This window comes from Salmo salar, chromosome 06, assembly GCF_965601325.2.
Source record: "Salmo salar chromosome 06, fSalSal1, whole genome shotgun sequence".
In the NCBI taxonomy this organism is placed as follows: Eukaryota; Metazoa; Chordata; class Actinopteri; order Salmoniformes; family Salmonidae; genus Salmo; species Salmo salar.
The window spans coordinates 96,702,501-96,715,000 of NC_138296.1; the positions used below are offsets into that span (position 1 = coordinate 96,702,501).

Consider the following 12,500-nt stretch of genomic DNA (forward strand, 5'->3'; position numbering starts at 1 on the left):
TACTGACCTCTCTGTTCTCTCTCTCTACCAGGCTAGATATTACTGACCGCTCTGTTCTCTCTCTCTCTACCAGGCTAGATATTACTGACCTCTCTGTTCTCTCTCTCCACCAGGCTAGATATTACTGACCTCTCTGTTCTCTCTCTCTCCCTCTCCACCAGGCTAGATATTACTGACCTCTCTGTTCTCTCTCTCTACCAGGCTAGATATTACTGACCTCTCTGTTCTCTCTCTCTCCACCAGGCTAGATATTACTGACCTCTCTGTTCTCTCTCTCTACCAGGCTAGATATTACTGACCTCTCTGTTCTCTCTCTCCACCAGGCTAGATATTACTGACCTCTCTGTTCTCTCTCTCTCTACCAGGCTAGATATTACTGACCTCTCTGTTCTCTCTCTCTACCAGGCTAGATATTACTGACCTCTCTGTTCTCTCTCTCTACCAGGCTAGATATTACTGACCTCTCTGTTCTCTCTCTCTCTACCAGGCTAGATATTACTGACCTCTCTGTTCTCTCTCTCCACCAGGCTAGATATTACTGACCTCTCTGTTCTCTCTCTCCACCAGGCTAGATATTACTGACCTCTCTGTTCTCTCTCTCCACCAGGCTAGATATTACTGACCTCTCTGTTCTCTCTCTCTCTACCAGGCTAGATATTACTGACCTCTCTGTTCTCTCTCTCTCACCAGGCTAGATATTACTGACCTCTCTGTTCTCTCTCTCTACCAGGCTAGATATTACTGACCTCTCTGTTCTCTCTCTCCACCAGGCTAGATATTACTGACCTCTCTGTTCTCTCTCTCCACCAGGCTAGATATTACTGACCTCTCTGTTCTCTCTCTCTCTACCAGGCTAGATATTACTGACCTCTCTGTTCTCTCTCTCTCTACCAGGCTAGATATTACTGACCTCTCTGTTCTCTCTCTCTACCAGGCTAGATATTACTGACCTCTCTGTTCTCTCTCTCTACCAGGCTAGATATTACTGACCTCTCTGTTCTCTCTCTCCACCAGGCTAGATATTACTGACCTCTCTGTTCTCTCTCTCTCTACCAGGCTAGATATTACTGACCTCTCTGTTCTCTCTCTCTCTCTACCAGGCTAGATATTACTGACCTCTCTGTTCTCTCTCTCAACCAGGCTAGATATTACTGACCTCTCTGTTCTCTCTCTCTCTACCAGGCTAGATATTACTGACCTCTCTGTTCTCTCTCTCTCTACCAGGCTAGATATTACTGACCTCTCTGTTCTCTCTCTCTCCACCAGGCTAGATATTACTGACCTCTCTGTTCTCTCTCTCTACCAGGCTAGATATTACTGACCTCTCTGTTCTCTCTCTCCACCAGGCTAGATATTACTGACCTCTCTGTTCTCTCTCTCTCTCTACCAGGCTAGATATTACTGACCTCTCTGTTCTCTCTCTCTCTCCACCAGGCTAGATATTACTGACCTCTCTGTTCTCTCTCTCCTACCAGGCTAGATATTACTGACCTCTCTGTTCTCTCTCTCTACCAGGCTAGATATTACTGACCTCTCTGTTCTCTCTCTCTCTCTACCAGGCTAGATATTACTGACCTCTCTGTTCTCTCTCTCTCTACCAGGCTAGATATTACTGACCTCTCTCTCTCTACCAGGCTAGATATTACTGACCTCTCTGTTCTCTCTCTCTCTCTACCAGGCTAGATATTACTGACCTCTCTGTTCTCTCTCTCTACCAGGCTAGATATTACTGACCTCTCTGTTCTCTCTCTCTACCAGGCTAGATATTACTGACCTCTCTGTTCTCTCTCTCTACCAGGCTAGATATTACTGACCTCTCTGTTCTCTCTCTCTACCAGGCTAGATATTACTGACCTCTCTGTTCTCTCTCTCTCTCTCTACCAGGCTAGATATTACTGACCTCTCTGTTCTCTCTCTCTCTCTCTACCAGGCAAGATATTACTGACCTCTCTGTTCTCTCTCTCTCTCTCTCTACCAGGCTAGATATTACTGACCTCTCTGTTCTCTCTCTCCACCAGGCTAGATATTACTGACCTCTCTGTTCTCTCTCTCCACCAGGCTAGATATTACTGACCTCTCTGTTCTCTCTCTCTACCAGGCTAGATATTACTGACCTCTCTGTTCTCTCTCTCTACCAGGCTAGATATTACTGACCTCTCTGTTCTCTCTCTCTCTCTCTACCAGGCTAGATATTACTGACCTCTCTGTTCTCTCTCTCTCTCTCTCTACCAGGCTAGATATTACTGACCTCTCTGTTCTCTCTCTCCACCAGGCTAGATATTACTGACCTCTCTGTTCTCTCTCTCCACCAGGCTAGATATTACTGACCTCTCTGTTCTCTCTCTCTACCAGGCTAGATATTACTGACCTCTCTGTTCTCTCTCTCTCTACCAGGCTAGATATTACTGACCTCTCTCTCTACCAGGCTAGATATTACTGACCTCTCTGTTCTCTCTCTCTACCAGGCTAGATATTACTGACCTCTCTGTTCTCTCTCTCTCTCCACCAGGCTAGATATTACTGACCTCTCTGTTCTCTCTCTCTACCAGGCTAGATATTACTGACCTCTCTGTTCTCTCTCTCTCCACCAGGCTAGATATTACTGACCTCTCTGTTCTCTCTCTCCACCAGGCTAGATATTACTGACCTCTCTGTTCTCTCTCTCTCTCTCTCTCTCACCAGGCTAGATATTACTGACCTCTCGGTTCTCTCCCTCTACCAGGCTAGATATTACTGACCTCTCTGTTCTCTCTCTCTACCAGGCTAGATATTACTGACCTCTCTGTTCTCTCTACCAGGCTAGATATTACTGACCTCTCTGTTCTCTCTCTCTCTACCAGGCTAGATATTACTGACCTCTCTGTTCTCTCTCTCTCTCTCTCTCTCTACCAGGCTAGATATTACTGACCTCTCTGTTCTCTCTCTCTCTCCACCAGGCTAGATATTACTGACCTCTCTCTCTCTCTCTCTACCAGGCTAGATATTACTGACCTCTCTGTTCTCTCTCTCCACCAGGCTAGATATTACTGACCGCTCTGTTCTCTCTCTCTCTCTACCAGGCTAGATATTACTGACCTCTCTGTTCTCTCTCTCTCTCTCTCTCTCTACCAGGCTAGATATTACTGACCTCTCTGTTCTCTCTCTCTCTCCACCAGGCTAGATATTACTGACCTCTCTCTCTCTCTCTCTACCAGGCTAGATATTACTGACCTCTCTGTTCTCTCTCTCCACCAGGCTAGATATTACTGACCGCTCTGTTCTCTCTCTCTCTCTCCCAGGCTAGATATTACTGACCTCTCTGTTCTCTCTCTCTCTCTCTACCAGGCTAGATATTACTGACCTCTCTTTCTCTCTCTCTCTACCAGGCTAGATATTACTGACCTCTCTGTTCTCTCTCTCCACCAGGCTAGATATTACTGACCTCTCTGTTCTCTCTCTCCACCAGGCTAGATATTACTGACCTCTCTGTTCTCTCTCTCCACCAGGCTAGATATTACTGACCTCTCTGTTCTCTCTCTCTCCTACCAGGCTAGATATTACTGACCTCTCTGTTCTCTCTCTCTCTCTACCAGGCTAGATATTACTGACCTCTCTGTCTCTCTCTCTCTCTCTCTACCAGGCTAGATATTACTGACCTCTCTGTTCTCTCTCTCTCTCCACCAGGCTAGATATTACTGACCTCTCTGTCTCTCTCTCTCCACCAGGCTAGATATTACTGACCGCTCTGTTCTCTCTCTCTCTCTCCCAGGCTAGATATTACTGACCTCTCTGTTCTCTCTCTCTCTCTCTACCAGGCTAGATATTACTGACCTCTCTCTCTCTCTCTCTACCAGGCTAGATATTACTGACCTCTCTGTTCTCTCTCTCCACCAGGCTAGATATTACTGACCTCTCTGTTCTCTCTCTCCACCAGGCTAGATATTACTGACCTCTCTGTTCTCTCTCTCCACCAGGCTAGATATTACTGACCTCTCTCTCTCTCCACCAGGCTAGATATTACTGACCTCTCTGTTCTCTCTCTCTCTCTCTCTACCAGGCTAGATATTACTGACCTCTCTGTTCTCTCTCTCTCTCTCTCTCTCTACCAGGCTAGATATTACTGACCTCTCTGTTCTCTCTCTCTCTCTCTCTCTCTACCAGGCTAGATATTACTGACCTCTCTGTTCTCTCTCTCTCTCCACCAGGCTAGATATTACTGACCTCTCTCTCTCTCTCTCTACCAGGCTAGATATTACTGACCTCTCTGTTCTCTCTCTCCACCAGGCTAGATATTACTGACCTCTCTGTCTCTCTCTCTCTCTCCCAGGCTAGATATTACTGACCTCTCTGTTCTCTCTCTCTCTCTCTACCAGGCTAGATATTACTGACCTCTCTGCTCTCTCTCTCTACCAGGCTAGATATTACTGACCTCTCTGTTCTCTCTCTCCACCAGGCTAGATATTACTGACCTCTCTGTTCTCTCTCTCCACCAGGCTAGATATTACTGACCTCTCTGTTCTCTCTCTCCACCAGGCTAGATATTACTGACCTCTCTGTTCTCTCTCTCCACCAGGCTAGATATTACTGACCTCTCTGTTCTCTCTCTCTCTCTCTCTACCAGGCTAGATATTACTGACCTCTCTGCTCTCCCCACTCTGCCGATGCGATGGACATAGTTCTGCTTCTCATCTGGCAGAGTCACGTTGATCACTAGAACACATTGATCAAGAGTCAAAACAACAGGAAGACTTGGACCTGAAAAGGAGGTACCGCGTGTCTCTCACCGTAGGGGACTCCATGGATGTCGATGCCCCTGGCCGCCACGTCTGTACAGATCAAGAACTTCACTTCCTGTTTCTGTAAGGAGATACAGGAAGTTAAATATCATATTTGATAACGCTGTTGATGAAAACAGAATAGAAAATAAAAAGCGTAAAATAGGAGTAGAAAATAGTTTTATTTTTCCTGTCAGAGTCGTTTATGTGGAACGGCTCGAGGTCCCACTGCCAACCATACCTCTCTAATCATCTACATTCTACGTGGCGCCAGAGTAGAGGCCCCCCCCGCTCCAGAGTATAGGCCCCCCCCGCTCCAGAGTATAGGCCCCCCCCGCTCCAGAGTAGAGGCCCCCCGCCCCAGAGTAGAGGCCCCCCCGCTCCAGAGTAGAGGCCCCCCCGCTCCAGAGTAGAGGCCCCCCCGCTCCAGAGTAGTGGCCCCCCCGCTCCAGAGTAGTGGCCCCCCGCTCCAGAGTAGTGGCCCCCCGCTCCAGAGTAGTGGCCCCCCGCTCCAGAGTAGTGGCCCCGAGGCCCCCCCGCTCCAGAGTAGAGGCCCCCCCGCTCCAGAGTAGAGGCCCCCCCGCTCCAGAGTAGTGGTCCCCCCGCTCCAGAGTAGTGGCCCCCCCGCTCCAGAGTAGAGGCCCCCCCGCTCCAGAGTAGAGGCCCCCCCGCTCCAGAGTAGTGGCCCCCCCGCTCCAGAGTAGTGGCCCCCCGCTCCAGAGTAGTGGACCCCCGCTCCAGAGTAGTGGCCCCCCGCTCCAGGGTAGTGGCCCCGAGGCCCCCCCGCTCCAGAGTAGAGGCCCCCCCGCCCGGGGGCCCCCCCGCTCCAGAGTAGGGCCCCCCGCCCAGGCGGGCCCCCCCGCTCCAGAGTAGTGGTCCCCCCGCTCCAGAGTAGTGGTCCCCCCGCTCCAGAGCAGTGGCCCCCCCGCTCCAGAGTAGAGGCCCCCCCGCTCCAGAGCAGTGGCCCCCCGTCCCAGAGCAGTGGCCCCACGCTCCAGAGTAGTGGCCCCCCGCTCCAGAGTAGTGGCCCCCCGCTCCAGAGTAGTGGCCCCGAGGGCCCCCCGCTCCAGAGTAGTGCACTAAAATAGGGACTAGGGTGCTATTTAAGCCACAAACCGTGAATTCAAATCAAGTAACTGATGAACTTTATCTCATTGGTTCTAAAAATTAATTTAATAAATAGTCTTGACATCCCAGATGTGGGGCAACAATAAGTCTGGGAATCATATTCTCTTCAGGCAGACAACTCTCCCAACAAATCATCAGCCTGGGTAGGCGAGGGCTTTCAAATAATCCCCTCGGAAACACGACAGAAGCAAACCAATGAGGAGGCAGACAGCTAAGCTAATTACCTACTGGAAAATCCTCCGCAAGCTCCATCTAGTTAGCTAGCTAGCGGGAATGTTTCTCGCAGTACAGGAATGGATCGGGCTCTGGATCCAACTCGTTCCAACTTCCGCCTTGTCCCATCGGTTTTACGCCACGAACACGTGACCGTCGGGACGTCAGAGTTAAAATGGACGCAAGTTATTTACATAGAGCTTCCTATTGGTTGATTCTGATAATTGCCTTGTGGGAAACGTCGGAGTTCCCGACATGATGTGAACGCTGGAACAAACAGTTTCTCTAGAGAGACTAGTCGTCGGCCAATCCTGTTACCAATTAGTGACCTCACGTCCCGCCAGCGGGCAAGTGACCTCACGTCCCGCCAGCGGGCAAGTGACCTCACGTCCCGCCAGCGGGCAAGTGACCTCACGTCCCGCCAGCGGGCAAGTGACCTCACGTCCCGCCAGCGGGCAAGTGACCTCACGTCCCGCCAGCGGGCAAGTGACCTCACGTCCCGCCAGCGGGCAAGTGACCTCACGTCCCGCCAGCGGGCAAGTGACCTCACGTCCCGCCAGCGGGCAAGTGACCTCACGTCCCGCCAGCGGGCAAGTGACCTCACGTCCCGCCAGCGGCCAAGTGACCTCACGTCCCGCCAGCGGCCAAGTGACCTCACGTCCCGCCAGCGGCCAAGTGACCTCACGTCCCGCCAGCGGCCAAGTGACGTCACGTCCCGCCAGCGGCCAAGTGACGTCACATCCGGCCAGCGTGTAAGTGACGTCATATCGTGTAAGTGACGTCATATCCTGCCAGTGTGTAAGTGACATCATATCCTGCCAGTGTGTAAGTGACATCATATCCTGCCAGTGTGTAAGTGACATCATATCCTGTCAGTGTGTAAGTGACGTCATATCCCGCCAGCGTGTAAGTGACGTCACATCCCGCCAGCGTGTAAGTGACGTCATATCCTGTCAGTGTGTCAGTGACGTCATATCCTGCTGACCTTGAATCGGTCCAGATTGGTCTTGCGTTCGTTGGGCTTCCTGTCACCATGGAGACAGACACAGGAAAGCTGGTGGCCTTTTCTGTCTGGACCTAAAGGAGGCAGGGGACAGGATATAACTCCCGTAGTACAGTAGTATTATAACTCACCTCCTCCCTGTACTATGAAGTATTGCTCCGTGTTGTAGTAGTATTGTAGTATTTATGTAGTACAGTAGTATTATAACTCACCTCCTCCCTGTACTATGAAGTATTGCTCCATGTTGTAGTAGTATTTATGTAGTACAGTAATATAACTCACCTCCTCCCTGTACTATGAAGTATTGCTCCGTGTTGTAGTAGTATTGTAGTATTTATGTAGTACAGTAGTATTATAACTCACCTCCTCCCTGTACTATGAAGTATTGCTCCGTGTTGTAGTAGTATTTATGTAGTACAGTAATAAAACTCACCTCCTCCCTGTACTATGAAGTATTGCTCCGTGTTGTAGTAGTATTGTAGTATTTATGTAGTACAGTATTATAACTCACCTCCTCCCTGTACTATGAAGTATTGCTCCGTGTTGTAGTAGTATTGTAGTATTTATGTAGTACAGTAATATAACTCACCTCCTCCCTGTACTATGAAGTATTGCTCCATGTTGTAGTAGTATTGTAGTATTTATGTAGTACAGTAATATAACTCACCTCCTCCCTGTACTATGAAGTATTGCTCCGTGTTGTAGTAGTATTTATGTAGTACAGTAATATAACTCACCTCCTCCCTGTACTATGAAGTATTGCTCCATGTTGTAGTAGTATTTATGTAGTACAGTAATATAACTCACCTCCTCCCTGTACTATGAAGTATTGCTCCATGTTGTAGTAGTATTGTAGTATTTATGTAGTACAGTAATATAGCTCACCTCCTCCCTGTACTATGAAGTATTGCTCCGTGTTGTAGTAGTATTGCAGTATTTATGTAGTACAGTAATATAGCTCACCTCCTCCCTGTACTATGAAGTATTTCTCCATGTTGTAGTAGTATTTATGTAGTACAGTAATATAGCTCACCTCCTCCCTGTACTATGAAGTATTTCTCCATGTTGTAGTAGTATTTATGTAGTACAGTAATATAACTCACCTCCTCCCTGTACTATGAAGTATTTCTCCATGTTGTAGTAGTATTTATGTAGTACAGTAATATAGCTCACCTCCTCCCTGTACTATGAAGTATTTCTCCATGTTGTAGTAGTATTTATGTAGTACAGTAATAGAACTCACCTCCTCCCTGTACTATGAAGTATTTCTCCATGTTGTAGTAGTATTGTAGTATTTATGTAGTACAGTAATAGAACTCACCTCCTCCCTGTACTATGAAGTATTTCTCCATGTTGTAGTAGTATTGTAGTATTTATGTAGTACAGTATTATAACTCACCTCCTCCCTGTACTATGAAGTATTGCTCCGTGTTGTAGTAGTATTTATGTAGTACAGTAATAGAACTCACCTCCTCCCTGTACTATGAAGTATTGCTCCATGTTGTAGTAGTATTGTAGTATTTATGTAGTACAGTAATATAGCTCACCTCCTCCCTGTACTATGAAGTATTTCTCCATGTTGTAGTAGTATTGTAGTATTTATGTAGTACAGTAATATAGCTCACCTCCTCCCTGTACTATGAAGTATTGCTCCATGTTGTAGTAGTATTGTAGTATAGTAATATAGCTCACCTCCTCCCTGTACTATGAAGTATTGCTCCATGTTGTAGTAGTATTTATGTAGTAGAGTAATATAACTCACCTCCTCCCTGTACTATGAAGTATTGCTCCATGTTGTAGTAGTATTGTAGTATTTATGTAGTACAGTAATATAGCTCACCTCCTCCCTGTACTATGAAGTATTTCTCCGTGTTGTAGTAGTATTGCAGTATTTATGTAGTACAGTAATATAGCTCACCTCCTCCCTGTACTATGAAGTATTGCTCCATGTTGTAGTAGTATTGTAGTATTTATGTAGTACAGTAATATAGCTCACCTCCTCCCTGTACTATGAAGTATTTCTCCATGTTGTAGTAGTATTTATGTAGTACAGTAATAGAACTCACCTCCTCCCTGTACTATGAAGTATTGCTCCATGTTGTAGTAGTATTGTAGTATTTATGTAGTACAGTAATAGAACTCACCTCCTCCCTGTACTATGAAGTATTTCTCCATGTTGTAGTAGTATTTATGTAGTACAGTAATAGAACTCACCTCCTCCCTGTACTATGAAGTATTGCTCCATGTTGTAGTAGTATTGTAGTATTTATGTAGTACAGTAATATAGCTCACCTCCTCCCTGTACTATGAAGTATTGCTCCATGTTGTAGTAGTATTGTAGTATTTATGTAGTACAGTAATATAGCTCACCTCCTCCCTGTACTATGAAGTATTGCTCCATGTTGTAGTAGTATTTATGTAGTACAGTAATATAGCTCACCTCCTCCCTGTACTATGAAGTATTTCTCCATGTTGTAGTAGTATTTATGTAGTACAGTAATAGAACTCACCTCCTCCCTGTACTATGAAGTATTGCTCCATGTTGTAGTAGTATTGTAGTATTTATGTAGTACAGTAATATAGCTCACCTCCTCCCTGTACTATGAAGTATTGCTCCGTGTTGTAGTAGTATTGCAGTATTTATGTAGTACAGTAATATAGCTCACCTCCTCCCTGTACTATGAAGTATTTCTCCATGTTGTAGTAGTATTTATGTAGTACAGTAATAGAACTCACCTCCTCCCTGTACTATGAAGTATTGCTCCATGTTGTAGTAGTATTGTAGTATTTATGTAGTACAGTAATATAGCTCACCTCCTCCCTGTACTATGAAGTATTTCTCCATGTTGTAGTAGTATTTATGTAGTACAGTAATAGAACTCACCTCCTCCCTGTACTATGAAGTATTTCTCCATGTTGTAGTAGTATTTATGTAGTACAGTAATAGAACTCACCTCCTCCCTGTACTATGAAGTATTGCTCCATGTTGTAGTAGTATTGTAGTATTTATGTAGTACAGTAATATAGCTCACCTCCTCCCTGTACTATGAAGTATTGCTCCGTGTTGTAGTAGTATTGCAGTATTTATGTAGTACAGTAATATAGCTCACCTCCTCCCTGTACTATGAAGTATTTCTCCATGTTGTAGTAGTATTGCAGTATTTATGTAGTACAGTAATAGAACTCACCTCCTCCCTGTACTATGAAGTATTGCTCCATGTTGTAGTAGTATTGTAGTATTTATGTAGTACAGTAATATAGCTCACCTCCTCCCTGTACTATGAAGTATTTCTCCATGTTGTAGTAGTATTTATGTAGTACAGTAATAGAACTCACCTCCTCCCTGTACTATGAAGTATTTCTCCATGTTGTAGTAGTATTTATGTAGTACAGTAATAGAACTCACCTCCTCCCTGTACTATGAAGTATTTCTCCATGTTGTAGTAGTATTTATGTAGTACAGTAATAGAACTCACCTCCTCCCTGTACTATGAAGTATTTCTCCATGTTGTCGCAGTATTTATGTAGTACAGTAATAGAACTCACCTCCTCCCTGTACTATGAAGTATTTCTCCATGTTGTAGTAGTATTGTAGTATTTATGTAGTACAGTAATAGAACTCACCTCCTCCCTGTACTATGAAGTATTTCTCCATGTTGTAGTAGTATTTATGTAGTACAGTAATAGAACTCACCTCCTCCCTGTACTATGAAGTATTTCTCCATGTTGTCGCAGTATTTATGTAGTACAGTAATAGAACTCACCTCCTCCCTGTACTATGAAGTATTTCTCCATGTTGTAGTAGTATTGTAGTATTTATGTAGTACAGTAATAGAACTCACCTCCTCCCTGTACTATGAAGTATTTCTCCATGTTGTAGTAGTATTTATGTAGTACAGTAATAGAACTCACCTCCTCCCTGTACTATGAAGTATTTCTCCATGTTGTAGTAGTATTTATGTAGTACAGTAATAGAACTCACCTCCTCCCTGTACTATGAAGTATTTCTCCATGTTGTCGCAGTATTTATGTAGTACAGTAATAGAACTCACCTCCTCCCTGTACTATGAAGTATTTCTCCATGTTGTAGTAGTATTGTAGTATTTATGTAGTACAGTAATAGAACTCACCTCCTCCCTGTACTATGAAGTATTTCTCCATGTTGTAGTAGTATTTATGTAGTACAGTAATAGAACTCACCTCCTCCCTGTACTATGAAGTATTTCTCCATGTTGTAGTAGTATTGCAGTATTTATGTAGTACAGTAATATAGCTCACCTCCTCCCTGTACTATGAAGTATTTCTCCATGTTGTAGTAGTATTTATGTAGTACAGTAATAGAACTCACCTCCTCCCTGTACTATGAAGTATTGCTCCATGTTGTAGTAGTATTGTAGTATTTATGTAGTACAGTAATATAGCTCACCTCCTCCCTGTACTATGAAGTATTTCTCCATGTTGTAGTAGTATTTATGTAGTACAGTAATAGAACTCACCTCCTCCCTGTACTATGAAGTATTGCTCCATGTTGTAGTAGTATTGTAGTATTTATGTAGTACAGTAATATAGCTCACCTCCTCCCTGTACTATGAAGTATTTCTCCATGTTGTAGTAGTATTTATGTAGTACAGTAATAGAACTCACCTCCTCCCTGTACTATGAAGTATTTCTCCATGTTGTCGCAGTATTTATGTAGTACAGTAATAGAACTCACCTCCTCCCTGTACTATGAAGTATTTCTCCATGTTGTAGTAGTATTGTAGTATTTATGTAGTACAGTAATAGAACTCACCTCCTCCCTGTACTATGAAGTATTTCTCCATGTTGTAGTAGTATTTATGTAGTACAGTAATAGAACTCACCTCCTCCCTGTACTATGAAGTATTTCTCCATGTTGTAGTAGTATTTATGTAGTACAGTAATAGAACTCAACTCCTCCCTGTACTATGAAGTATTTCTCCATGTTGTCGCAGTATTTATGTAGTACAGTAATAGAACTCACCTCCTCCCTGTACTATGAAGTATTTCTCCATGTTGTAGTAGTATTGTAGTATTTATGTAGTACAGTAATAGAACTCACCTCCTCCCTGTACTATGAAGTATTTCTCCATGTTGTAGTAGTATTTATGTAGTACAGTAATAGAACTCACCTCCTCCCTGTACTATGAAGTATTTCTCCATGTTGTAGTAGTATTTATGTAGTACAGTAATAGAACTCACCTCCTCCCTGTACTATGAAGTATTTCTCCATGTTGTCGCAGTATTTATGTAGTACAGTAATAGAACTCACCTCCTCCCTGTACTATGAAGTATTTCTCCATGTTGTAGTAGTATTGTAGTATTTATGTAGTACAGTAATAGAACTCACCTCCTCCCTGTACTATGAAGTATTTCTCCATGTT

The 12,500-nt window shown here is 44.6% G+C and overlaps 1 protein-coding gene and 1 long non-coding RNA gene across 15 annotated transcripts in view; both read right to left on the reverse strand.

Moving 5' to 3' along the window:
- The window catches only part of LOC145879893 (uncharacterized), a 4,462-nt gene extending 946 nt beyond the window's left edge, over nt 1–3,516 (reverse strand). For 3 of the 14 annotated variants that reach the window (XR_014392772.1, XR_014392776.1, XR_014392766.1), the window contains exons 1-5: nt 2,739–3,516; nt 1,492–2,565; nt 707–1,362; nt 178–623; nt 1–129 (exon numbers count right to left, since the gene is read on the reverse strand). The exon at nt 1–129 is cut by the window's left edge. This is a non-coding gene — a long non-coding RNA (uncharacterized LOC145879893). Of the gene's footprint in view, nt 624–706; nt 1,363–1,491 lie in introns of all 14 variants that reach the window. The other 11 variants (XR_014392774.1, XR_014392775.1, XR_014392769.1 and 8 more) reach the window with 11 other exon arrangements.
- ddx1 (DEAD (Asp-Glu-Ala-Asp) box helicase 1) overlaps nt 1–12,500 on the reverse strand; it is a 66,486-nt gene that overhangs the window by 4,694 nt on the left and 49,292 nt on the right. The window contains exons 14-16 of the mRNA XM_082976185.1: nt 7,081–7,172; nt 4,764–4,836; nt 4,617–4,689 (exon numbers count right to left, since the gene is read on the reverse strand). Of these exons, the coding sequence (XP_082832311.1) occupies nt 4,617–4,689; nt 4,764–4,836; nt 7,081–7,172 (238 nt within the window). The remainder of the gene's footprint in view (nt 1–4,616; nt 4,690–4,763; nt 4,837–7,080; nt 7,173–12,500) is intronic.